General features: G+C 47.9%; 1 protein-coding gene across 1 annotated transcript in view; it reads right to left on the reverse strand.

The window, feature by feature from the left end:
• Positions 1 to 26,741, reverse strand: part of kmt2cb (lysine (K)-specific methyltransferase 2Cb) — a 74,369-nt gene that overhangs the window by 34,194 nt on the left and 13,434 nt on the right. Inside the window, 15 exon segments of the mRNA XM_042110407.1 lie at positions 1 to 103; positions 506 to 610; positions 1,039 to 1,155; positions 4,630 to 4,731; positions 8,111 to 8,883; positions 10,129 to 10,203; positions 14,022 to 14,317; positions 14,646 to 14,821; positions 15,019 to 15,133; positions 15,357 to 15,528; positions 15,840 to 16,002; positions 17,674 to 17,783; positions 17,931 to 18,022; positions 22,470 to 22,664; positions 25,139 to 25,286. The exon segment at positions 1 to 103 is cut by the window's left edge and continues 2 nt beyond it. Of these exon segments, the coding sequence (XP_041966341.1) occupies positions 1 to 103; positions 506 to 610; positions 1,039 to 1,155; positions 4,630 to 4,731; positions 8,111 to 8,883; positions 10,129 to 10,203; positions 14,022 to 14,317; positions 14,646 to 14,821; positions 15,019 to 15,133; positions 15,357 to 15,528; positions 15,840 to 16,002; positions 17,674 to 17,783; positions 17,931 to 18,022; positions 22,470 to 22,664; positions 25,139 to 25,286 (2,742 nt within the window).

Here is a 26,741-nt window from a genome sequence, read left to right on the forward strand (position 1 = left end):
TGATGTTGACACAGAACGGGTGGTAGCACTGCCCACACTGAGCGCAGGCCAGGAGCCGTCCCTCCACGCCCTGGCCAAAGCTGCCGCACACCACACACATATCCTGGCAAAACAAGAGCGCCAGTCAGAGAGCCAGAGACACACCCACCCACCCACCCACACACACAGAGACACACACACAGAGACACACCACACACACACACACACACACAGACACGCATGCTCAACTCAGAGGGCTGCCAAAGCACGAGACAAGACGTGCCACAAGAGACCACCCTTCACAAGACACCCGCCCACACACACACACACTCCACCTTCTTGCACACACATTCACATTGTGATTGTGACAGCTTAACACGCACCACACCATTTTTTCTCACATCAAAGTGTAAAATGTGTCAAGAATATATATATATACACACATATACACACACACACACACACACACACACACACACACACACACACACACACACACACACAGGAGAGGCACTCGCTCACACACCTGCTTGAGGGTGAAGGAGTCAGAGCTGGAGAAGAGGACTACAGTGTTGTGCATGGCATTCTCTTCCTCCTCCTTGAACAGATAGGATGGCTCCACAGCACCCACCTGCTTAAACACACACACACACACCAGACACACACACACACACACACACACACTAGATGAGCTCCACGAACACATAATTCTACACTTTTACACTGGAACATGCATCTCTTGTACATATCTCTACATCACAGCCACACACCCCACATACATACAAGCCTCATCTCAAAGAGCTAGCATGAGGCTAATTCTTAGCATCCCATCGCCAATGCTCTGCTGGGATGTGCCAACGGGAGACATATTTCATACAGCCCGGGGAAATGGGCCATTTGTGTCAACAGGGGATGTTAAGACACAGGCTCAAATCCCAGACCTTCAGCACTACAAGTGTTTAGTGGAGTAACGACTTTGCTTTAAGCATGTAAAAAAAAAAAAAAAAAAGTCACCAGTGCACCAGTTTGGGAGCTGGTGATGAATGAACGGACACGTACTCCAGGGTTGGGGACGGGGCTGACTCCATTCTTCATCCTGGAGCGGCCGCGGCCTCCTCTCCCAGACAGGCCCGCCCCACGGGGTCTCCTCCGTCCTGGAAAGCCTGAGCCTCGACCCTGAGAAGGAAGGAAGGGAGAGAGGGAGGGAGGGAGGGAGGGAGGGAAGGAGAAGGAGGAGAAAGAGAAAAAAAGATGAGAAGAAAAAAGATGTAGAAGCACAACTCTACTGGGGAAAGAGAATGAGGGGTAGATGCAAAGTAGATTATACAACAGAAAACCAACAGCAGGGTTATATATGCAAAAGAGGTGACAAACACATATACATAGGACAACTATTTTGAATTTCCCCTTGGGGATCAATAAAGTATCTAACACAATGGCACCGTTCGGTGTTTGTTTGAGAATCTTTTACAGGCCATTTGCTTCCTACCCTCGCTAACTGAATGCATTCCTTTGCACTGCCATTTGACAGAGCCTAACCTATTTTCCTGGGTCTCACTCAGTGAAGCAGGCAACCATTAATGTCAGATAACCACAGGATACACTCAACACCTTCTCCTCCCACTCAATCCCTTGTTTCTCTCCTGCCAATCACATAAACAAAGCCCCATTAAAGTTGACACGATCACCGTAAGGCACACAAAGGAGGCCTTGCCATTGGCTTTAACTAATCAATGGTTCCTGATCGGTCAGTGGCTTTGAGACCTGCCTTACTGGGCCTCTGTGCTGAAGTTATCGTTGACCAAAGGACAGGGGCTGCGCTTTGATTGAGGACAGGGGCTGCGCTTTGATTGAATCAGTTTAACAGTGGAGAAAGATAGGCACTGAGCAGTCAGAAATAAAAACATCAATGCACTGGGATTTGTATCAGTAACAATAATTTACTCTGTCACCTTTGCACTTAACAGAATAAATAAATGTCTGAAGCAAGTCCCTTAGACTCCATCACGGCTTTGCCTGGTTTTACTGGGACATTGTTAGTGATACAGCACAAGGTTTCTCTGTTTTTCTCTGCCCATTCAACTAGTAGAGGCAAATGGCTCAGCCCTAAAACCCCTCCATTACACCAGTGCCGTGGCAGCCATCTTGTTTGTTCTCAAGTTAAAATGGTGGAGATGGTCTACATTACACCATGTTAGATGGTATGATGCTACAAAAATGAAATATATGAAATCTGAACACCATGACTTCCCTTTATGTTCATAAGTTCATGGACAGTGGACAATTTTTGATTCATCTTTGGTGGGCATTCACAGCTTTGTGGTCATTTGCGTTCTCATTTATTATTTTTCCCATCTGTGTGTGTGTGTGTGTGTGTGTGTATGTGTGTGTTTGTTTGTGTGTGTGTGTGGGCCTGTGTGTTTATTGTTTAAGCCCGTGCCAGCCGTTCTCCCCGCCTGCCTCTCCTGCCAGAGGAGCCAAGCCTGGTTGAGTAGTTCAGAGGGCTGAAGCCTGGCTCCCCTCCCCCACTGCCAACACACTGTCCCCTGCCCCCACCCCCTCTCTTCTTCCCCACCCCCCCCCCCCCCTCTGCGCCTGACACCATGGAACTCATGCCAGCACTCGCTGGCCTGCAGACAGCCGCTCTCATCCTTATTACCCCTCACTTCTCCGCTGGGCCCGGCTCCTCTTACGACAGGCACGGCGAGTGGTGACTTCATTAAAAACTTTCCCTGCCAAATAGTGGAGTGGGGAGGGGGGGTTCATGCCTCCTGAGCCAACGCTGGCTCCCTCACCCACTTCCACTCTCGCCTTTAGCTTTTTTTCAGATTGCAGCCGGTTACAAAGCAATTAATCGAGGTGACGGGATGGCAGCAGACACTTCAGTGTTGATGCCCGTGTCTGGCGTGGTCAAGCAGACTGCATGCCCACGATGAGTGGGTGCAGTTCTTTTTTCAGCCTGCCTGCCCTTCGCATCTGTGCCTTTCTCAAGGGTCGCTTGTGACTAAGACTAAGCCTGTCGTGTCGTGTGCGCAAAAAAAAAAAAAAAAAAACACTCATCCTCTCAAAGAAAAGGGAGCAGCTAACGCATTTGCTTGAAGCACCTTGTTTGCGTTTTAATGAACAGCTTGCCATTTTGGCTTTGACTTGGCCTCTATCAATCAGCTGAGGTAAAAACAAACAACAGGGCCTGCGTAATTCTGACAGCCAGTGTGCACAAGGCTGTTTTTTCCTCCCTAATAAGCATCCCTTATAGAGGGGTCTCAAAATGTCAAGAGGTGGAGGCTGACGTGTGTGTGTGTGTGTGTGTGTGTGTGTGTGTAGGGGGGGGGGGGGTGCTTTTGTTGTTGTTCTGGTAATTTGGGCCCCATTACGCTGTCAGAACATATCCGCGAGGGTCAGCCATTGGGGCGGTCAAAGTGAAACTCATTTCCCAAGAGTTAACCCTATCCTTCCTCATTCCAGAACATTTACGCTTTCAGTTTTGCTCTTGGTCTCCAACCTCAAGCTCTCCTTCATGGTCAACCAGCAGCCAAGGGGCTGGGATGGGGGGGTTGTCTTGTTTTTGGAGTGAGAGAGAATTGGACAGCCATCACTGATGAAAGATTGAATAATGTTGCATTAATGTCTTTCGCCCGGCGCAACCCCATGACATTCTGGTGCCTCTACTGTTCCCAAAAACTCAAGGTCATGTCAGGTAGAGGTACACACATATTTGCGCCAAGACTCTTTGACAGAGCATGTACTTGTGTCTGTATGCGTACTGGACTGTATCAGTGCATTTCTGTGCCAGCATGATCTCATTTTCATCTCTGTAGGGTATGTGATGAGAGCAAGCCTTGGCCTTGTCTTTAGGATTCTGTGCGTGTGCGTGTGAGTGTGTGTGAGAGTGTGTGTGAGTGTGTGTGTGTGTGTGTATGAGAGAGCGCGTAGGGCTTGAGTTGGCTCCCTGCCCCCGTAGCTTGTGGATTAACACCAGCGTGCCCCTGGTGCCATGCTAGCAGATGGCAGTGCCCACCCCGCCGGCCTCCTCTACAGCTCTTCCCACACGCGCCCATCCCCTCTGCCCTCCCATCACAAAACATCTGGCGGTGCCCCAGGTGGTGCCTCTGCTTCACATTCCCAGTCAGCAGGGCCGCATGCAGCGCCATGCCCATGTGTTTAGTTCAGGATGCGTTCGCACGCCCAGTTTCCCCACACACTCATTCACATAAACACAGAGGTTAGATCCACTCAGCAGTCAGTTCCCAATCCCCAGCAGCCATGCCTCTCTCATGGTCGTCTGAGAAAGCCGTAGAGCATCCAGGGCCATACAACCACAATGAAAAAAAAAAAAAAAAACCCTTTGATTATTTTTTCCTTTTTCTTATTTCTTTCCCATTTTCCACGTTTGTGGTTTTTACCTATTCTTTAATAAACCCCTTATACTTAAGCCTACTTGGCTTTCTGTCCTGTTGCTTTTTCGCATCAGTCCTGTTGCGTTCAGCCTGGCTGGTTGCAACACTTCAAACTCTCCAGCTTCCCTCCTCAACTCCCAGCCTCTAGCTACCGCCTTTCATGTGCTCCCTGCTCCCCCCATCCAACCCCCTTGTCCCCACCCCATCCACCCGCCCTAAAGCCCCCTCTAGCCTCTAATAGTCTGGTATTTACCACTCTGATGCCCCAGGCAGGGGTGCTGGTGGGCTGCCTGGTCTTTGGGGGCTCCAGGGACCAGGAGGGGGAGACAGCTCGGCCTGGGCCTCTCCACGCTCCCTGGGGGTGGGATGGGTGAGAAGGAGAGGAAGGGGCGACAACATGCAGCAACATAAAATAACAGAGCAGGCAGAGAACACACGCATAGACACATAGAGCGCTCCACATGCGCATACTCGTACATAGACAGAGAAAAAAAATGCTTGAGAGAGAGAATTGTAAGAACAAAACAAAGAGAGATGGTGGTTATGGCTGACCAGTGCAATGGATGAAGAAAACAAATGAGAGAACAAGAGATATGGAGTGTTGTGGATTCTTGTTAAGATCATGATGGCGTTGTAAGCTATGTGGGGAGTGTTGTGGATTCTTGTTAAGTTCATGATAGCGTTGTAAGCTATGTGGGGAGTGTTGTGGATTCTTGTTAAGCTCATGATAGCGTTGTAAGCTACTGTATGTGGTGCATTCTGTTGCATCCGAACACTGTGCGGTACAGCACATGCTGGGGGTCGGTATGAAGGTGTAGGTTTTTGAACATTTTAAGTTCCGCAACAATTGAAGGTTCTAAAATTCTATGTTGAATTCAATGAACCCAGATATTCTTCAGAACGTTCATTTCTCAACATTCCACACGGTGTGACGGTACTTCTTTAAGGGTTAAGGGGACCTCAAGCATGAGCTACCATGAAAAAGCTCCTTGTAAAAGGTTGGCATGGAGCACTGCTGTGACACTGCAAGATACCCATGGGGCAGTTAATAACTGAGTGCAACTACCATCATGCATATCCCTTTCATCAGTGTGTTATGCAGCTGTCCATGCTTCATGAATGTTTAAGGAGCCCAAAGAGAATGGGGTTTTCTCATGTCAGGCGCGCTCAGCTCAGTTCGTGCCGCGAAGCGTTCGCTCCGTCTCGTAGGCAACGCAGAGCTGCGGCGTCCCTGCTGTTCTCGCAGGGCCACGCCGTGACACGCTGACTGATGCTGGCTCCGTGCAGGTGATGAGCTAGGGTGCCGAGAGCACAAACCCCCCCCCCCCCAACACACACACACCCAACCCCCAACACACACACACACACACCCCCCAACACACACACACACACACATCCACCCCCCTCAAACTCACACCCACCCACCCCCCCTCAAACTCACACACCTCAAATACACACACAAACACACATCCAGCCCCCTCAAACACACACACACACACACACACACACACGCACCCTTAAATACACACACACGCACACACACGCACACACGACTGCACAGATTCCATGTGCCAGGAGCACAGACTCTTGCATGGAACCTTTTGCCATGGTAACCACATTAGTGGTTGGGCTTGTTTACAGACTGGTGGGGGGGAGGGGCAGGTGACGCAAGCCCAGGAGTGAGCAGAAGTCTGCCCATGTGGAAAGATGAGCCCTTTACATCACGTCTCATTTCACAGGGTGGCCCGCCTCTATATCTACACAATGGATCTGTGGAAGGTAACACTCAACTCAGTTGGTAAATCAATGAGCAGGTGCCAATGAACAGTCTCTGAAATCCTGTCCACACATCCAATGGTAACTATAGGATGACAGTAAAAAGTAGTTTAAGATATTGCTGTAGCTAATGAGGACAGCAAAGTCCACAGTGCCCATTATAACGATTACAACATGAAGAACGAGATCATTGAGCATTACCCTCACAGAGATTTTGTGAACGACTGTGTAACACTGAAGGGCCAATCTCAATCCATCGTATTTTATGCATCACATGAACAGTGTAGACAGGCCTTTAAGTAAGTACAATTATGCAGCCATCAGTAATGGATTGAAATTCAGAGTAAAACTGGTGGCAAGCTTGACTGCTGCTCCACACTCAGGCTGTGAAAGCATTAAAACATTCAAACAGAAACCCTGGAATCTTAAAGCTGGGCTATGGCGAGACCGGGCCCTTATGAGTTTCCCCTCTTTAGCATTTTGTTTATGGCTGTTGAAATATGGAGAGGAGTCTGGCCCGATTCCCCCGCACTCAGAGGTTAACCGCGGTCGCAGGCCACACACGTGTCGGCAAAGTAGGAGCACGGCAGGGGCGGCACGACGGCTGCAGACGGAAAGCGTAGTGCGTGGGAGGGCACGAGCCGTGAATCACCGTGGAGACGGCGCGCACTCTCATCAGACCGAAACTCAGCGCGCCCACCAGGGCTAAGGAGCCATGACACAAGGGGCAGGCGGACAGACATAGGCTGCCTTCCGCAGGCTGCACGTACTGTACATGATGCTATTTCTGTGTGACTGTGAGTTTGACAACATACTGCATAGACCCTTTCAACAATAAAAACAAAAACAATGCTTGAACATTCTATTTGGTTCCCAATCTACTTCCTCTGCATTAAGATTAACATTATGGAATGTTAAAACGGAAGCCTTGTGGGGCCAACTATGATGCTGATAATGGAACTCTCTTGAAAGGGTCTATACGGTAGAAGCATAGAGTCCCGAACCCATGACGTAGCGTTGCCAAGGCAGCAATTTCACTGGATCTAAACAAATAAATCTAACCATTGAAATCGCCATAGCGGTGGCTTTCTTAATCTATTTCAATAATTTTACAACGTTTCTAAGACGTTAGTATATTTTTTTACACTGTAGGAATCACATACTACAACATATATTCATACCAACACGATCAAATTCGTGACTACAGAGTTTTATTTTAGCATGGGTTTCCTCCGTAAAAGAGACCTGCATGTAACTTCATAGCATGCGGTTAAAATCCTTAAATTCACGGACGTGTTTTGGCTTTATTTTTTGGGCAAAAAACGTCGCTCTTAACAGCCGCAAGTCTTTGAGAAGACGTGAAATATCCACTGGAATTTTGTTTCTTTCTATTACACCTGCCAGGGAATCCGTGTTATGTGGCTAAGCTGCTGCCTAGCAGGTAAAACACGTTTAAATGGATATATTTATTTTTATTAGCTAGAAATGATGCCACATGTCTAAATTCAATGCTATTTATGCCACTTCGAAAGTTTGTTTAGATCCAGTGATTCTGCCGTCATGCAAACGCTACGTCACACTTCGGGACTCTATTTGGATGGAAAATAAAGTCAGAATGAGGAGACAGCAGATGAGGAGCAAGACAACCTCTGGAGCCATGGGAGGACGTGGGTGATTCACGCAGTAACTTACTGACAATGCGAGGGAGGGTGTATATCCTAGATTGTCAATCTACCTGTGACTTTCTCATGGTCACCGTCATATACAAACTTTCTACCTGGCGTAAATGCATGTACATCTTGGTTAAATAGAAAATGAATTAAATTTAAATTAATTAAAATTAAAGTATACTAACAATGTACTGTAATTGTGCATTGTAATGCGCATTGTAATTTGCTGCATCTGCTCTAACGTACAACTTATAACATAGAGACACAGGCATGCAGTCCGCTCCTCACCTGTTTCACGCGGGGTCTTCCTGGAGAGAACTTCCTCTTAGTGATGGCCGGTTTGCCCATGCCAATTTTGGGGGTCATGGGTAGAAACATGGCGGGGGGTATGGCCGTGCTGAAGTCCACCGGGGAGAACGGCGGCTCTGGCTCGGTCTCAGGCAGCGGGAGCTGCAGCTGCAGCGGGGCCTGGACAGTCTCGTCCAGAGACGTGCGCGGCGAGAGTGGCACCTGAGGGGGGCAGGGAGATGTGCTCTCAGACCGCGCGTCTGGGACAGATGATGGCTTGTGGGTGGCGCCCTTCGCCTCGGCTGGCGGCGCAGGTTGGGGGAGGATGGACCCGCCACTAGTGGTCTCCATGTCCACAGGGTGTTCGAGTTGAGCCTCATCCTCCTTCTCCTTCACCGGCACTACCATGGAGCTGGGCTCCTTCTCCACCTTCAGCCCCTTCTTCTTCTCCACCTCCTCCTCCTCCTCCTTCTCTGTTGCTCTCTCTTCCTTTGGCACAAGGGTCGGGCCGGTCGCCTCTCTGCTCGCCTCAGCAGCTGGGGAGACATCTCCGGAGACCTCCATGGCTTCCTCCACAGCTGGTGCTGATGCATCTGTGGGCTCTTTGGTGGGTGGGGTGGGGGCTTCGTGCTTCTCCTGCCCAGGCTCAGGCTCCTCTTCCTGGGGGGCTGCCGTGGCCGTGCAGGCCTGAGATGGCTCAGGCTCTGCAGCCTGCAGGGGAGGCTCTGGGGCCTCAGACTCCAGCCTCTGGCTCCCCGTGTCCTCAGGAGACACTGCAAGAGAGAGGGACAGAGAAGGGGTCACATGTGCAAGGGTTCAGATATCAACTGCATTGCAAAAGGAAACCTACAATTGTGCCTACCTCCGCCATCACCACTATCATTATTATAAATACCATTTTGCCTTCATCATCACAATTATAATTATCTATAATTACTGGACTTTTCTTTTAAATTACAATTTTTTTTGTTGGTGCTTCAGCCACTGTGTGCCCTCACATTCAAATTCTCCAGCGAAACTGTTTGTCAGAGGTTGACCAATTGATTGGTCAGGCAATTGATTGGTGAGCCGATCAATCGGGCCGATTTTGTACATTTTTTAAATAATCTGCATTGGCCAATGCCTGAGCATTTTAAGCCGATTAACAAGCTGGCGTACCTGCGGGCAGTCCACTGTTGTTGCTGTGGAACACGTGTGATACTGCCCCTTGTTTCAATCAAAATGGCACACTACTGGCACACTCCAGTGGATGTTGGCCAGTAGGGCTAAAGTTAACTTTTGTAAGATTGAGAAGAACAATGTTGTTACTTTTAGAGAGAAAATGCGAAATAACTTTAGGCTTGGAACTTTGGAACAGTATTGATCAATCAGCTGTACCAACCAGCTGTACCAAACCCAGTAACGTGCCCCAGGGCTGAATGATCAAAGACTGCAGTATTGATAAGCTCCACCGTTATCAACTCTGCTTTTTGGTTCTGGAGAATTTCTCTCCCTCTGAGGCTGTATGAGGGCAGAAGAGTGCTCACACACACACACGCTGCAGCAGCACTTTGTTCAAACACAGTTAAGAGTTTATGCTCTTAGCAATGATGGCGGAGAAAGCAAAACATTCAAAAGTGTGATTACACTTTACTAGTTGATCCTGACAATAGTCGCCATAAGTGTGGCAAGTCATTTGTGTGTGAGTGCAGAAACACTCAGTGACTGTCAACAAACAAAAACATGCTTTAGGACAGTTTTAGGAAGGTGCCTTAAAGGTTTTAAGACCTCTACTATTACTACCATTAACCATCATGCATATCAAACATTTGCCCAAATCGATCAACCCTTAATGTACGAGATAGCAATGTGCATGGGATACAATTTTATAATAAATGGCTTTTAAAAAATACTTACTCGACAAGCATATCGGACAAAATAAATCGGCATCATATATATCGGCTGCACTGATTTGACTGACTGCACAGAAAAACCCATATTGGTCGACCTCTAGTCAGAAGTAAAATGTCTGTTTGTACCTGCTGCTGTCGCCCTGGGCTCTTCAGCACATGTAACCTCATATAACTCTTCACTTTCCAGCTCAGGTTTGGCTTCTGGAAGAGAAGAGTGAGGGGAAGCCAGTCAGTGAAACAGTGTGGCCCTTACTTCTTACTCATAACTCATTTTCCGAGCAGGAATGGAAAGTGTCACTGTACAGTGAGAATAAAAATGGGCGTGGCTACAAGTTATTGGGCACGGTGTGAATTTCAGAAAATGAGATGGGATGGACAACCAGCGAAGGAGCGAGAAGATGAGGATTAAGGAACGAATCATCAACAATTGGCAACACTTGCCCTTGTGAGCCTACAAACAACATGGCTTTCAGTATCCATTCAATCACCGACAATATTGACTAAAGCTTAGGACATATTGCAGGATAGGAGGCAATTATATCAACCAGAACCATTTCAATGCCTAGAAATGACGCCAGCCACTCATCTTAGTATCACCTTAAACAGAGCCCCTCAGTCTGTCTGGACTATACAGCAGTGGTAAGGGAGGAACAAAACGAGTGATGGAAGTTGGCTCAGGTCTCTGAGAGCGTCAAGACGCAGTCTACAGACGCACAGCCTCAAGCTACAGGTCTCTGAGAGCGTCAAGACGCAGTCTACAGACGCACAGCCTCAAGCTACAGGTCTCTGAGAGCGTCAAGACGCAGTCTACAGACGCACAGCCTCAAGCTACAAAGTTAAGTGAGACAACAACAACAACATGAAACACACAAGGAAAACCCAAGATCTGTTTGATGGGGTCTTCAGTGACATGGCAGTCTGATCTTTCTCCTCTCACACAGATATTAACACCGTTTCTGATAGAAAGCTGGAGCGAAATGATTTCATCACTTCAACCCTCAATATCTAACTTATTACAAACGTATTGATTTTTAACACCAGTCCACAATCTCCATGTTTATTGCTATGGCAACCTGTGGTCTAGGCTCAACTCATACACAGCAGATGGAGTACCCGCGAGGTAGGAGTATGTAGTCCGACATGGACGTTGGGCGGTTGAGACTACAGATCTCTCGCACTGTGCAAATGTATGGCGGTTGGCTGATCTGATGCCAGCCTCTCCTGGCTTTGCTTCACCACCGATGGCAGAGACTCAGATGTCATGCCTACATCCATCTGTAGTGAAAACCAATGGGGGGGGGGGGGGGGAGGGGGGGCTTGGCCTTGGAATACAATCTAGAGATCCTGCATCCTACAACACGACTGTGGAATATGTAAATAGTGCCATAGCTGCTGCCATATGGCTATACAGCGCTCATTCAGAAACACCTATTTGGTCACTTGTGTTCACTCTATTCACCCACATCCATCGGCAAGCTTCATTGGAACCATTTGCGAGGGCTATTGTGTGTTGTTAGTGAACCATGATGAGAGCTATTCTGCTCCACACAGGTCACGGTGGAGGTGAAGCTAGCACAGGGATTCTGGTTGTGCAGTAGCATCAAACCAACCAGTAGCGACAAGCACTCGGGGCTCAGTCAAAGGCCAAACCAATACTGCTGCACACTGGGGGAGCTCGGTAGGGCAGAATGTCAAAGCATTCTTCTGGAAATCCACACACAGAACCATTCCAAACTAGAGACAAGACTCCGAGACCACACACACACACACACAGTCTCACAAGGACTATCAGTTACAATGAAAAATGTGTGAGTAGTTTGCACAAGTTCAGACAACAGTTCATTTTTTAAGACCATCTGCACCCCTCCACACTCCACACACACACACACACACACACACACACCCTACTCCAATGAAACATCTACCAGTAGGTCCACATGCATTTTTCAACAAAGCTTTAGTTTGGGGTAATATTAAGAGGGGAGAGAGCTGAGACTGGCAGAGGGCTTGATAACTCAGTCAGCCGCCACAGCACTCCATTACGGACTCTGGTGTGAACACGCCGGTCCTGGGCACACCGGCGGAGGAAACGCTGCCAAACAGTCCTGTTGGACCGGACGGCACTTCATGGGGCCGCGGGAACGACAAGCGTGACAATGTGCAAAAAGCCTGCACAGTTGACCAACATCGCCTTGACAAGTGGAGCTCTGGAGGTGGCGGCTTTTTGAGCGCTCTCGCAGTTCTCACAACAAGCACAACCCTGCATGCCCAGGAAATCTCTGGAGCACGGCGATGGGCGGCTTTTAAGTCTGTAGATGTTTCCCACTTTGTCAGTGTGGAACATGGAAAGTCAAAGACATCCTGTAAAATCCCATGGACAGGAAGTGTTTCCATTTTGTACTCATGAGAACATCTCACAATGTGAGCAAAGTTGCTTTAGTCCGCTGACAGAAGTGGAGATCATAATCGGCTGGGTCCTTTAGCTAAAGAGCCAACACTAGTTGCGTTCATTTGGATGCAAAGCATGGCAGAATATGATAAGGGTTGAGAGTAAGAGAGAAGAGAGAGAGAGAGAGAGAGAAGAGAGGGAGAGAGAGAGAGAAGAGAGGGAGAGAGAGAAGAGAGGGAGAGAGAGAGAGAGAAGAGAGGGAGAGAGAGAGAGAAGAGAGAGAGAAGAGAGGGAGAGAGAGAGAGAGAAGAGAGAGAGAGAGGGAGAGAGAAGAGAGAGAGAGAGAGAGAGAGAGAGAGAGAGAGAGAGAGAGAGAGAGAGAGAGAGAGAGAGAGAGAGAGAGAGAGAAATTAGGCCCAAACACTGACTCTTCATCTGCCATGACAAAAAACAAATGTAGCGACTTCACACACTTGCAGGCCACAGTCACACTCCTCCTCCTCTTCTCCTCACCCAGCGAGCACCTGCTCAGCAGCCACTCCCCACTCCCCAGCCTCTGGCACGCACTGACGTTAGGAGGCCCTACAAAGGCTGGCAGCAGATATGAGGCTTCCCTCTTCTCTCCCCCAGCAGACATCTCCCAACTCCATTGATCACATCCAGTCTCTGAGGAGCTGTACATATGTGGGTGTGTCTATGTGTAAGTGTGCGTGTGTGCGTGTGTGTGTGTGAGTGTGTTTTTGTGTGTGTGTGTGAGTGTGTTTTGTGTTTTGCTCTACATCAATGTATCTACCTGAACAGAAAACAATTATCAGTACACGTAAACAAACATGTAAACCTTGAATGCACATCGTGGTCAGACAGATAAGATGCACTTTGGGGTGGCCTACTGGTTAGCGCTTCGGACTTGGAACCGGAGGGTTGCCGGTTCAAACCCCGACCAGTAGGCACGGCTGAAGTGCCCTTGAGCAAGGCACCTAACCCCTCACTGCTCCCCGAGCGCCGCTGTTGTTGCAGGCAGCTCACTGCGCCGGGATTAGTGTGTGCTTCACCTCACTGTGTGTTCACTGTGTGCTGAGTGTGTTTCACTAATTCACAGATTGGGATAAATGCAGAGACCAAATTTCCCCTCACGGGATCAAAAGAGTATATATACTTATACTTACTTATACACTTGGCTAAGAGACGGCCAGCATCTTGTAAGAGGGCCCAGGTCCAACTAAAACCCTAAAACTGCTACCGCTCATCGGGCACAGATAATCCAATAAACCACAGGCTGACGCTGTAGCTACGAGGCAAGTCCAGGGAGTCTCTGGATTGCAAAGGAACAACAAACCCTGGCTACATGAAGTGCACTTTTCATAACCGTTTCAACCTTTGGTAAACTTGGACATTTCTGGCCAACACCCAGAAAATGTTTGTTTTTAAAGAAAAGAAAAACAAAAAACGCCACCACACACACCCAAAGAGCCCACATCTAAATTTAAATCGAAGCCACTAGACCAAACCTACACTTGAGAAGATCCAGAGACACTTGAGAGATCTTTAGCTTGTGTGCGCTCGGGGGATGGGCTTTTCCAATAACAACAAAGTCTTAAAGAAACAGCGTCCCTTGTGTGGCAGCACTCACCAGACACCTGCTCTCCTGCCTGCCCACAACCAGCGGCGCCGGTGCCAGCCGCCCGCTCTTCCTCCTCAGGCGCTCCACTGGGCGGGCAGTCCATCGGGCTGGACGGCTGCGGCTCAGACGGCGCGTCCCCTGGCTCTTCGGCGCCGACTGTGGCCAGCATGAGCCGGGCCTCCAGGTCCCTGTGCGGTGGGTCCAGATCAGGGCTGGTGCGTTGGCAGCCGCAGCACACATAGTGCTCCCCTGGCAGGGGCTCCACAAAGCCCTCCACCTGCTGCTCACACTCCAGGTGCAACCACCTAAAAATAGACCACGAGATCATAAACGAGAAGTGAGCGTCAGAGTACAAACGCACAGCATATGAGATAAAAGAGCAGGACTATAAGAAGGATTTATAAATATAAATCAAAATAATCAATCAAAGAAATCAAACACAACAGACGCTAGCACCCATCCATAACTCTTCCATTAACACACACAATTGTAGGTATTTAGAATAGACTTCATGATAGTCATGAGCATATTCATTACAAATATTCATTCATCCTTTCACTCATTTCCACACTACTTGGGTCATTCGCCCTGCATCCCAGTTACCCCCTCTCCTCCCCCTCCATCCTCAGGTACCTTTTGCAGCTGTGGCAGGAGAGCAGGTGGGGTTGGAGCTCAGGGTCCAGGCCCCCACCACACAGAGGACAGGCCAGCGCTGGGTCCTGCTGCCCGGCACAGGCCTCACACAGCAGCCCCGAGTGGTGCCAATGGCCACTCGTCCGCGTGCCACACTGGTCACACACGCGGCAGTTCTACAAAGAGTTCACACACAAACAAGAAATGCAATGTTCAGTTCAAATCTATGGTGGATGATGTCTACTGAAAAGAAATTGAGGCCCAGGGAACACAAAAGATTTCCATATGACAAAACTGCAAATAATGAGTAAATTACTTCAATTGACTATGATTATAGGTATGCATTATGGCTGATGTTGTCAGGGTTCCTCACCTTGCATCTCCAGCCACCAGCAGGTATGGAGTCCATTGCCGGCTGCAGGCAGAATGTATGATAGCCTTTATCGCACATGTCACACACCAGCATCTTGGTGTCCTCGCCCGGGTTCCTGGAGTGACACAGATATTGCAAAGAGCACCTTTACCATGGACATACAAAGCCAAAGACGGCAAACCTGACACCAAGCACCTAGCATCTCACGGCAAACAAATCTACTTAATCTCTTCTCATAAAAACCTTCTCTCCTCACGGAGCCTAATGGACAACATCTCTCTGATGGCCATGAGGAAACAAACAAAGAGAGAGAGAGTAGGAGCAGGAGGAGGACTCACTTGCACGTCTGGCAGACTTTGCACTCTGGGCACTGCCAGCCTGCCCTCTTCAGAGGGGTCACTGCAATGTCCAGACACATGCCGTGGTAGTGCAGCCCACAGCTGGTGCAGAAGAGCTGGTCCTGGAGGTCACCGGGGCTGTCGCACAGCACACAGTTGGCCTCCTCAAGAGCTGGGACCCAGAATAAAAGGAACAAAGAGAGAGAGAGAGAGAGAGAGAGAGAGAGAGAGAGAGAGAGAGAGAGAGAGAGAGAGAGAGAGATGAGTGGTCATATGGGTGAGAGGAGGAATGTTGTTGTATAGTCATGGAGAGGAAGACCAAAGAGAAACCATATGATGTTTCAAGATAGAGGAGAACTAGAGTAGGGGAACCAGGGGGAGTAAGAGAAGGGCTGAGAGGGTGAAGGAGGGTCACAGGGGCAGAAACACAGCGAAGGGAGAGAAAGCGAAGGAGTGAAATGAGAAGAAGACAAAGACGCTCACATCTGTCAATTGCTAATTCAATATGATCAGGGCAGAAGAGCAAAAGTCTCTTGAAGTCCTGAAAGGTTCCGGCAGCCCCCGCACAAGGGTAATGGTACATCCGATCGCACCCCTCCTCACAGCACTTGATGGATGCTCCAAGGCGCTTACAGTATGCACAGCACTGCAGGGGGGAGAGAAAGAGAGAGAGGGAGGGAGAAAGAGAGAGAGAGAGTGGGAGGTATAGAGGGAGAGAGAGAGCCATCAAAACCATGTGTGAAATGAACACATCATCCAATCCTGCAGCAGCTAAACCATACCACACCAAAATTACATAGGGAACCGTCCACTCCAAACACCCAGAACAACACCAAGCGCTAGGATACCGCAGCAAGGATGGACCCTATTCAAAAAACCATCTCAGCAACCGAGCTCATAGAAAACTGCGTGTCAGTCAAACTATAATTACAGCTCACAGAAAACTGGACTCAAGGTTTTCCAGGGTCAGTGCAATTACTGAGAGGTTTACCACTCCAGTTGGCTGGCCTTACATACTATTAAGCCTATGGCAGGCACTCTTCACACTCATGTGGGAATACGTATGCACTCCCACAGACTTTACATTCACCTCCTGTTTTGTTCCCATCACGGTCCTATGCAACTATATCACCTGAGAAACCATTACATGCAAATAAAGACAAACTAAACCCAGACATCAGTCGAGGGCATTGCCACAGTTTCCAACTTTTGTTCTGTGAAAGGTGAACCAAATAACTCGATGGGAAGGGGAAATAATTCCCTGTTCAGCTTGACTCACTTCTCCTTCTCAAGACTCACTTTCCCTTTTAGGCCAGCTCTCTTCCTCTACAGGGTTACCCTCCCCTACAGAGTTTCCCTAAAAGTAACAACCTTACCGATGCACATGTTCCTGATTGCTGTAAAGAGCCAGGTGCAGGACAGATAGCAAGTGTTTGTGGTCTTTAATTATTCCATTGTGCCCGTCACAGTCTGGCGAAACAACACCCACACTTAGCGAACTGCAATTAGCTACAGAGCTACGTCTAACTAATCCATCAAAAAACACTGGGGTCGGGGAAGACCATTTTGTGTGGGTCACATGCAAACTGCGGAGCCTGACACCTGCCCACTCGAGCAGGCCGATTCATAGTTCACGCTGCTAATTCAGTGGCTTATATACTGCCGCCTTATCCACTTGAAAAAGGATACGGAGGCTTTAAAAGCCCATCATTTGGGGCTGGGATTGGGGAGGGTGCTAAATGCTAAGTGCTAAGCCGTGGAAGCAAGAGTGTTCCTGAGTGCCTTGACCTTTTCCGTCGCGCAGGCGGGAGGGAGAGCGGGTGTGCCACGCTGATCAGCGGTGACCTTTAGCACCAGACAGATCCATCACGCTGCTCACATTGCTTACGACAGCACTGGAGCAGGTTGACGGCACATGGCGTTACTCACAGGACCGGCCATGGAGATGTGCCAGATATATATGGATAACAGCCTCTTGTTGCCGTTATTGACCATGTCTTTTACCATACCATACCATACCCACTTTGGTCAAGCTATGACATGGTCAATGGAGCTGGTCGTCTCTACTCTAGTCTAGTCAATGCTTGTGATCCACCAGCTGCACCGTGACAAGCCCCAGAAGCTTCTTTCTGTTCTGCACCGCTTTAAATATGTCTCAAGCTTATTTTGGACAGACATCTGGAAGCAGTGTCACGGCCAGGCCCGTATGAAGCTTGACACGGGGCAAATCCAGGTTCTTCCCTATCCAGACTCGTCTCCATCTCTGTGTGTTTACGAGAAAGCAAACCAGCATTCCTGTGTTTAAAAGACCCCTTACCTGTGTGCTCCCTGAGTGGATGGCTTGGTCCACGTTGAGCAGTGATTGGTCCTCGCCCTGGCACACGTCTTGCGACCATACGGCACAGCGCTGATGGGCCCAGCACCGTCCTGCAACATCAGACAAGAGCAACATCTGTTACCTCTGCGTCATGAGGTTGTGTTTGGCATCTCAAGGGGTCCCTCTCTCATTATGGGTATCCTTCCCAGGGGGCATGGGGTTTAGATGCTGAACCCAATAAGGCAGCGGAGCCTCACCTGACTCATCAAAGAGCGTCTGGACATCCGTGCCATCAGGGAGGCCAACGTGACTAAGCTCATCCCAAAACCTGCCAGCTCCTTCCTCCGCACTGTGAAATGAGAGGGAGAGAGAGAGAGAGAGAGAGAGACAGACAAACAAACAGAGAGACAGAGAGAGAGGCAGACAGAGAGACAGAGAGAGAAAGATACTGACATGAAAAAAGTGTGAACAGAAAGAAATTCTGTAAAAATGCTGTAAAGAGGGCATTACTCAAACTATCTTTAAGCATCAGGGCCCATATTCACAAAGTGTGCTCCTAAATCGCACATATTATTTTTAACCAAACATTTCCTCTTAAAACCTATTCACAAAATGTTTAATATGGAAAAACGAGAACTCCTAGGAGAAGCAAGAGCTCCATTGCTATGGTTGATGTCAATTCCCATGCACAAGCTTGCCAGTCATCCGTGACTGGCTGATGAGTGACAGGTTCTAAAGTAAAGACTTAAGACTTTCTCCTAAATTGGCCAGTTATGAGCTACTTTCAGTCTTAAGACTCTTTGTTAATATGGGCCCTGGGCATGTATGGATCCCTTCCTGTAACCACTCATCAGTATGCCGTGGATGCATCGTGGAGAATCAGTAGGCCTGGGGGTGGGAGGGAGGACGCCTCTCTGGTCCCAGCCAGACTGAACTGATTGATTAGCCCGTTATGGGGAAAGGACTCGGTGTCAACATGTCAGCATCTTCAGTGGCACATCAGCAGTGCCCCTCATTACAACACAACAGCTCAGTCTGTCCTCCACCACACCCACAGGAAAAGCTGTGTTCACACAGGGGTCTCCAAATGAGCTAGAGAGCTAGCCACTATACTGGCATAGCATAACAGACATAAGACCAATACACTGAGATTTCTACAGTTTAGTTGTTTTAGCTACTGGCTGCCCAGCTGGAGAAGAAACCAAAGTAGCACTGAAACAGTGGGAGATATTATGTACTGTACTTAAGGCAACAATTAGCCACTTGATGGTCAACTACTCTCGGGATCTTCAAATTTGTTGTGATAGAATATAGTAATGTGAAGGAGAACCGATAAACACAGCTGTCCGTCTCCAGGCTATGCACTATGCATTTCTGTGGTTCTAGAGAGGACGAAGAAGAAGGAAACTCTTAACAGCATGACATTAGCAACAATTTAACTAAAGACTCCAATTAGCATGTTAGCATGCTTTTATTATAGCCAACAGCATGGTGAAGTAGGGAGGCAGCTCACTAGTTCACACCATACTCAATAATAACTCTATAACGCTTCTTCAAGGTGAAACAAACTTTAGATTGTGCTTATCAGACAACTGCATCACTTTTGTTTCTTGGGGACACATCCCATAAAGTCCAAGAGGCCTAGAGGCCTCATTTGCAAACTCAGCAAGCTCAGCAACTATTGGCAATATTTCCAGAGGTGAAGAAAAAGCACAAAGTATTTTAAGACAATTAAGTTCCCATCAGAATTTATGCTACTGGTTGATGCTCCAGACATCACAACTGCAAACATGCCAAAAGATACTTCACCAGGAAGCTGGAATGACCAGGTCAAGCCAGCAACTCTACAGTTTTAACAGACAGTCTCCTGAATCATTGTCCCCTTACCCTAATCATCACACTGGCTTAAGCTATATGCGAGGTCCTGAGAAGAAAAACCTTAACCCTCTATTGTACGGTGTTGCCTCCAGGCAACATAGCCTAATTTGGCTTGTTTAAACAAAATGAAACAACAATTTGATTGGATAATTCTTCAGCAGGGGTGGGAACTCCAGTACTATCCAATGCAACTGCAAGAAAGAAGTCACATGACTCACAGGCAGTCATTTTGCTTCCTCATTCAGGGACTGTGCAGGTGTCTTGCAACGCCACATTTTCCCTATGAGCAAGCTTTATTGATAAGTAAAGATGTATTATCAACAACTTTTCATAACATATCAATGTAGGGGTCATAGGATATTACAAAAAACTGCATGTTGCCCTGAGGCAACATTGTACCATAACGGATTTGCATATGGCCATACCAAATACTAAGTAGGGAAGCAAGTGCATTATATTTGTAGTAAATTGGCAAGCAAATATATTGCTAATACCTGTAAGTAAACTGGCAAATGTATTGTATGTATATGTAAATGTATCATAATGCCAGAAGTGAAAGGGCCTGCTGTGATGCTAAAGTGTGCTCAAAGTAAGAGCTGTATGAGGGACCCTTAGGTCAGGTTGACCCCTGTATGATGGCCCCCATGGAAAGGCGATGCATTAGTGAGGCATTCTGTGATTAACAGTGGATGGAAGGATGTACGAGGGGCACCTGTATGTGTGAGTTTTACAGAATGCCAGCACTATGGTTGAGGTTATGCCCTGACTACCATTCCAACATCCATGGCTTTTTAGGTGTTGCGGTCAAGCTGCAGACTTGCTACCCCGTGGCGCCAAGTTTGAGGCCTGACTGATCCCTCTATTTGCTACAGTGTAGGCCTACCCCCTGTGTTTCTCTGGAGACAAATTGCTTACTAAACTTTCAAAAAGTCAGATGTAGGTCTCAGAGGGAAAGTGGATGTTGTTATCTGTGTGTGCATCAGTACGCATACATGGGTATACATGGGTGTACGTGCACAAACTCATGGATGTGTGTGGGGGCTTGTGTGTATGTGTATACCTGAGAACATTTGGGGAGATTTATGGAGCTTTTAACTAGTAAATAACAGTGATTTTGATGCTCTCATATGATAATTTGTATGTTTTAATCATTATAATTTCATACCTGTAAAATATTGATTTACATTCCGCAATGGTACAATGTTGCCTGGGAGCAACAACGGAATTTAAAATTAGATTTTTGATTTTGAAGTATGAGACTTGTAAAGCCTTGAAAACCAGATACATATTTTTGTTCTAGTGTTAAGTTATAAAGACCGTTATGGTACAATGTTGCCTTGAGGTAACAAATCTTAAACATATATAAAAAAAAAAAATAAAAAAAAAATATTATTTGTTAAAGTGTACCTTTTTAAACAGAAAAAACAATGACAATATTTTTTTTTCCATAAGGATATCATAATGTGTACCATAGAGGGTTTAAATCTGTTGCTGATTCATTCATATTCTTTGTTTAAAAAAGGAATATTCCTTCTTCAGAATCAATGCAGGGCTACTAGTTTGATATGCTGAATAGACGTTTATTCAAAAATACCTTTTTAAATACTGGTCTACAGAGTTTCTGCCATGTCACATTCTCAACAAAGGTCTCTCAAGATATTACTTCATTCTTCCCTTTCACTCTCTCTCTCCCCCACCTCCACATCTCCATCTCTTTCTCTGTCTCTCTCTCTCTCTCACACACACACACACACACACACACACAGGCACTCCTCCGGATGTGGCAACCAATCGTGCAGCTCCCGCTGTGACAATGCACGGCTGAGCTGGCAGGCAGCCAAGGCCCCGTTTGGGGGGGGGGGGATTACGTCACCACCCACCACTTCCCCCCTCACCCTCGCCATTCCCACCCCCTGGGAGACGCTTGATTGGCTCTGAAAAGCCGAGACAAATTAGGCAGCTGGCCAAGGGAGCACAGGGAGGATTTTTTTTTTGTGCGCCCAGGCACAGGCTCAGAGAGGAGTGAGTTGGGCCTTCATATCGCTGGGCTTCACGTGGCTCTCGGAGAAAAGGGCAGCAGCACTGGGCTAACGCTGGGTTGACACACGCTAATTGATCTGGCTAAAACCTGGGCAAGAAACGTGGCCTTTCACAGAAGCTGTGCTCAGGGCGCTCGCTGCACAATGCCAGTCAAGCATATTAGCACGCTAACGCTAATGCTGCTGCCTGGCTTTGACTGAGGAGACGAGGAAGGATATGGCGCTACGCAGGAGAGGAAGTTCGGAAAAAGTAGCATCTGGAGAGCATATGAGGAGAGACGTCCGGAGACTTAATCCGGCTGATTAGCATGGAGCGGCTTCAAGGAAGATTTGATTGGGAGCACGCCTTGCCCCCATCACGTTCACCTGGCCTTGTCTGACCAGGAATAGGCCGTAGCCGAGGAAATGGAGAGAGCAGACATATTCACAGTGATATTCTCAATCAGTCAGCGCAGGCAGAAGGCGGCCATGACCACGGCCAGCTCAGTGAGTCAAACCAGCCCGAAGCAGTGTGAGCGCACCAGTGACGCAACCCGTCTATGTGTGTCTGCCTCTGGACACACTCTGTCAGCCACACAGATGTACACAGCTCGTGCGCTCGCACAAACACCCACACACACACGCGCCTCTTTTAGGCGCAGATGACGTACTCTATGTGTTGTCGTCTTTGCATCACCCTCGCAGCTCTGAGTTGCGGAGGCTGGCAGGCGGACTCTCCTCCCGGCAGCCGCGCTTGTGAGAGCAAGCCACTTAGCTCAGCTCATTAAACCGCTACAGAGGCCATCACAGGCCATTTCACTCTCTCTCCCAGAGCTGACCAATTGCGGCAAACGCAACGTGACAGTGCCGCCCGGTCCGAGCCCCGGCCAATCAGCTTACCTCGACAACGCCCTGGGAGCCACGGTTGGCCGAGGGGCCCCGCTGTCCGGGTCACTGCCACCGCTGCCACCGTCGCCGTCCCTCGTGCTGCCTCCTGATTGGCTACTGGGAGTGGGTGAGACCTCAAATCTCCTCAGATCCCCCTGACCCAGGAGGCTCCGTCCACCACAGTAACAGAAGGCACAGAGCTGTTCACTGCACAAACAAACAAACAAAAAAAAAACAGAATGGTTATCGATATCAGGCACAGAGTTGTTCACTGCACAAACAAACAAAAACAAACAAACAAACAAACAAACAAACAAACAGGTTATTAAAGGAACAAGTCAACTTTTTGAGAAATAAGCTTATTTCCTGTGTACCCCAGAGTTAGATAAGAGAGGATACACACATACCCTTCTCTTCTCTGTGTGTGTGCAACAGCCTAGCCTGACACCGTTAGTTTAGCTTAGCAAAATTCCCTGGCAGTGGGTTAGACCAGTTACCTGATAGCTAGCCTATAGCTAAAGGGAGCTATGAATAAACAACCAGTTGAGACAGCCAATAAAGTATGACAAACGAGGGCCTCCTCCTGTCCCAATGAGTGTAGCATATCCTGACAGAGCTGTCTAGCCTGGAGATCAATGGGCGACCTTTACAGGACTGGCACCCAGGACAACTCCCAGTGGGCTAACGCAGGCCGACGGCTGAGGGGGCTGTGGAGCTTTTGATGCTTGTTTATGCATTCTGGGTGGATTTCCTGAAGCATCAGGGACCTCTTCCCCAAATTACACCAGCACACATACTTAGGTCTATTGTGCACGCTTGGATGTCAGAGAATGCCCCTCCTAATTAACCTCACTACACTGGTTAATGCTGGAATGCTAAAGCAGTAGGACAGGGTTCTGCATTCCAGCTCTGAAGCCTGCCTCATCTGAAAGCACACAACATTAAACATTACACTGCTTTTCCATGTACTCAGTACACATACTGGTTGATAATAAAGAGCGATCCACCAATTCATTATGCTGAAACAATGTGCATGTGCAACTCATGTCAGTTTACATGCAATATATCTAAAGTTGGATTCCGTTATTTTGCTGTTATTTTCATATCTGCTCATGTGATAGAACATGGCTATCTAGGGTGTGACTAGCAAACCTTGCTCTGCAATGTTGTTCCACTAATCTTAAAAGTGGTACACTTTTAGTGTTTCGATCAACACAAAGTCAAAACAGGAAGCAACCATTTGTTGGAACTGGATTCCAAAGCCAAGGCTGTGGAGCACTGCAGTACACATCCAATCGGCCTGGTTTCTCACACAGCCAAGACTGTATCCCTGTATCTGTAGTCCATGACTCACTGACTATCCTGTGCAAGTAAGGCAACGTTACCAAACCAGTCTGCCGGACAGCGGCGTTCTATTTAGCTTGGTGAACAGAGAGAGCTGTTATATTCAGAACTGTCAGGAATATCTGGAGACTATTAGACTTAAATGTTCTACATACTCGACACACCCGACCGGTAGCGCGACAATGTGACGTCACAGAAGCGCCGTAACCATTTATACTCGCGCGTCGTGGTCACGACACTAGTTGCAATATTCTCCTGAACAGAGGTGTCGCTGTTGTGAAAAGATTAACGCCAACTACGTTACACAGCAGAAGAAGCTGAATTAAGAAACACTAGTGGCAGAGAATGTAAACGGCTCTGCTATTAGCTAGTCTCTGTGATGGTACTTCAGACTTTGGTTGCTACTATTCACAACTACCACCATCATTATCATCTAGTTTCCAAGGTGTGCGCACAGGTAGATAGATAGATGGATATATAGATAGATACTTTAGTCATCCCGAGGGAAATGTTAATAATTTAAACAGTTTAGTTAGCTGGCTAGCTAGCTAGCAGCTGGCTGAGTTTGTGTAATTTCCTGAAGTGGAAAGCGATTTTGTTCAGGCCTTAATAGATATCCTTTGTTTGAAAATAAATCGTTTCTATTCTTTCCTCTTAATTCCATGTGTTGCAACTCTCGCTGGTAACTTTGTTAACTTATCCAGCAAACTATTAAAAATTCACGACTGTATCAAAACACTACAACTCTCGCTTGCCCTCGAACTAGTCCATTTTCCTGTTTCCGCTTTGTCGCGCTCGTCTGAAAAAAAATGAGTGGTGCGCTACCTCGCGCTACCTGGCTAAAATACCGGCGCGCAAGCAAGATCTACGTCATTTTGACGTCACGGTGTCGCGCTACCGGTCGGGTGCGTCGAGTATGTAGAGTCCTCCAGCGCCATCTCTTCAACCAGACTGCACTAGTGCTTGTAGCTCCCCTACTCCTAGTACTGTTAATGTGCTGGCTAACGTTGGTCCACAAAGGCACAAACACACATATTTTCATTCTGTTCACAACCCCTGCAAACCCCTTTACAAATACACACAGAACACACAACAAATTACAATACAAAAGTGTCCTTGTATTATACACACAGAGACATACTGATGCGCACACGTACACACACACACATAGCAAACACTCAAACACATACACATGCATGCAAATGCAAACACACACAAACACACATGTACGCGCAAACACACATGTACACACACACATAAACACACACACGCGCGCACACACACACACACACACAGCAGTGACTCAGCAGACTGTCATGACTGAGCGCTTGTCTGACCTGCTTTTGGTGACTCCTGAGGACGAGGCTGATGGTGGCGCTGCTGCCTCCTGTGTCTGGTGGAGGGGGAACGAGGGGCTGTCCTCCCCCTCGCCGTCGCCTGCCACCAACATGGCACTCTCACCCATCTCCTGCTGCTCTTTTGGCTCTGAGGGACAGACAGGGGGGGGGGGGAGCAGGTGCAGTTTAAGACTCAGGTGTCAAAGCCAATGAATCACTACACTACACTACACTACACTACAAGAGGTGTTCCAACCACTGAAAATTCGTAATGTTCCAAGTGACTCAAACCATTTTCTAATTTTCTGAATTCTCCATTCCACTGCCTCCATTCTAACACAGTCCTTCCTTTATGTCAGGGGTCCTACAACACAACCACTTCACACACAAACAACTACAAATGTGTCAGATAGATATGATGACTGTTTTTTGTTGTTGTTGTTGAGGGTGGGGGTGTCTAGGTACTTTACATCTAAGCCACCCTTTTGTGGAGGAACACAGAGACCACATGCACACAAGATAAAATGGTGGCCCCAAAACGCTCCTGGAGTGGATGGACATGACTCACTCACGGCCACAACATAATGAGACAACCATTCTACTTCAAGGAAAAAAGGCTTTATGAGAATTAAGAAAGAGTTACATTCTTTTGTATTGAAAAATGTGACAAAATATCACAAATGTAATGCAACAGATATAAACAACAACAGAATAAAGTGCATTTCACTCCACTTCCACTGAGCACCTACTGAGTTTCTATCAAGTCTTCTGTTTCTTCTGTTTTCAGACCCACAGAGAAATAAATAAGATGGTGGGCATAGTGGTGACTTGGGTGAGCTGATATTTCTACTCCAGACACACAGCTGCAACATAATCTGAAGCTCCTAAGGGATTCCCGCCTGACAGTTGTGGACTTCTCACCACTCACTTGATACATCAGTTGGGAGTGGCAACAAAAAAAATGGACACAACTGTTTGTGTATGAGAGGAGCGGAGAGAGGGGGATTTGAAGAAGCCTTCAGAGCGCATTACCAAGCCCACTCGCTCCAACTCGACCTAAAATCACATTGCCAAGAGCAATGCAGGAAGTGAGAGAGAGAGAGAGAGAGAGAGAGAGAGAGAGAGAGAGAGAGAGAGAGAGAGAGAGAGAAGGGCTGGGGGAAAAGCCAGGGGCAGCCTCGTGGCTAAAGTTAAAACCTTTCAATTACACCTCACAAGTGGGGCCAGGTGGAGTGTGGGACATGGAAAGCAGAGGAACCCTCATCAGCTCGTACTCCTGCTGCTCTACGCACTGCCAGACTCACTAAAGCCTCTCTCTCACCCTGACCGTGGAGGCTGTGAGAGCGAGACATAGCAGCCACTCACTCACACCAGCACCCATTATCTGGGAGAGCTCCACACGCACAACGCTCCAGCAGCCTGAGAGGTAGAGGAGGATGTGGAGGGAGGGAGAGAGGAAAGAGAGAGAGAGAGAGAGAGGAGATATGGAGGGGGAGAGAGAGAGAGCGAAAGAGAAATGGAAAGAGGAAAAGAGAGGGAGAGTGGGAGGGAGAGATAGAGAGAGAGATAGGAGGGGAGAGAAAGAGAGACAGGGAGGAGGGGT

This window comes from Alosa sapidissima, chromosome 1 (assembly GCF_018492685.1).
Source record: "Alosa sapidissima isolate fAloSap1 chromosome 1, fAloSap1.pri, whole genome shotgun sequence".
Classification (NCBI taxonomy): Eukaryota; Metazoa; Chordata; class Actinopteri; order Clupeiformes; family Clupeidae; genus Alosa; species Alosa sapidissima.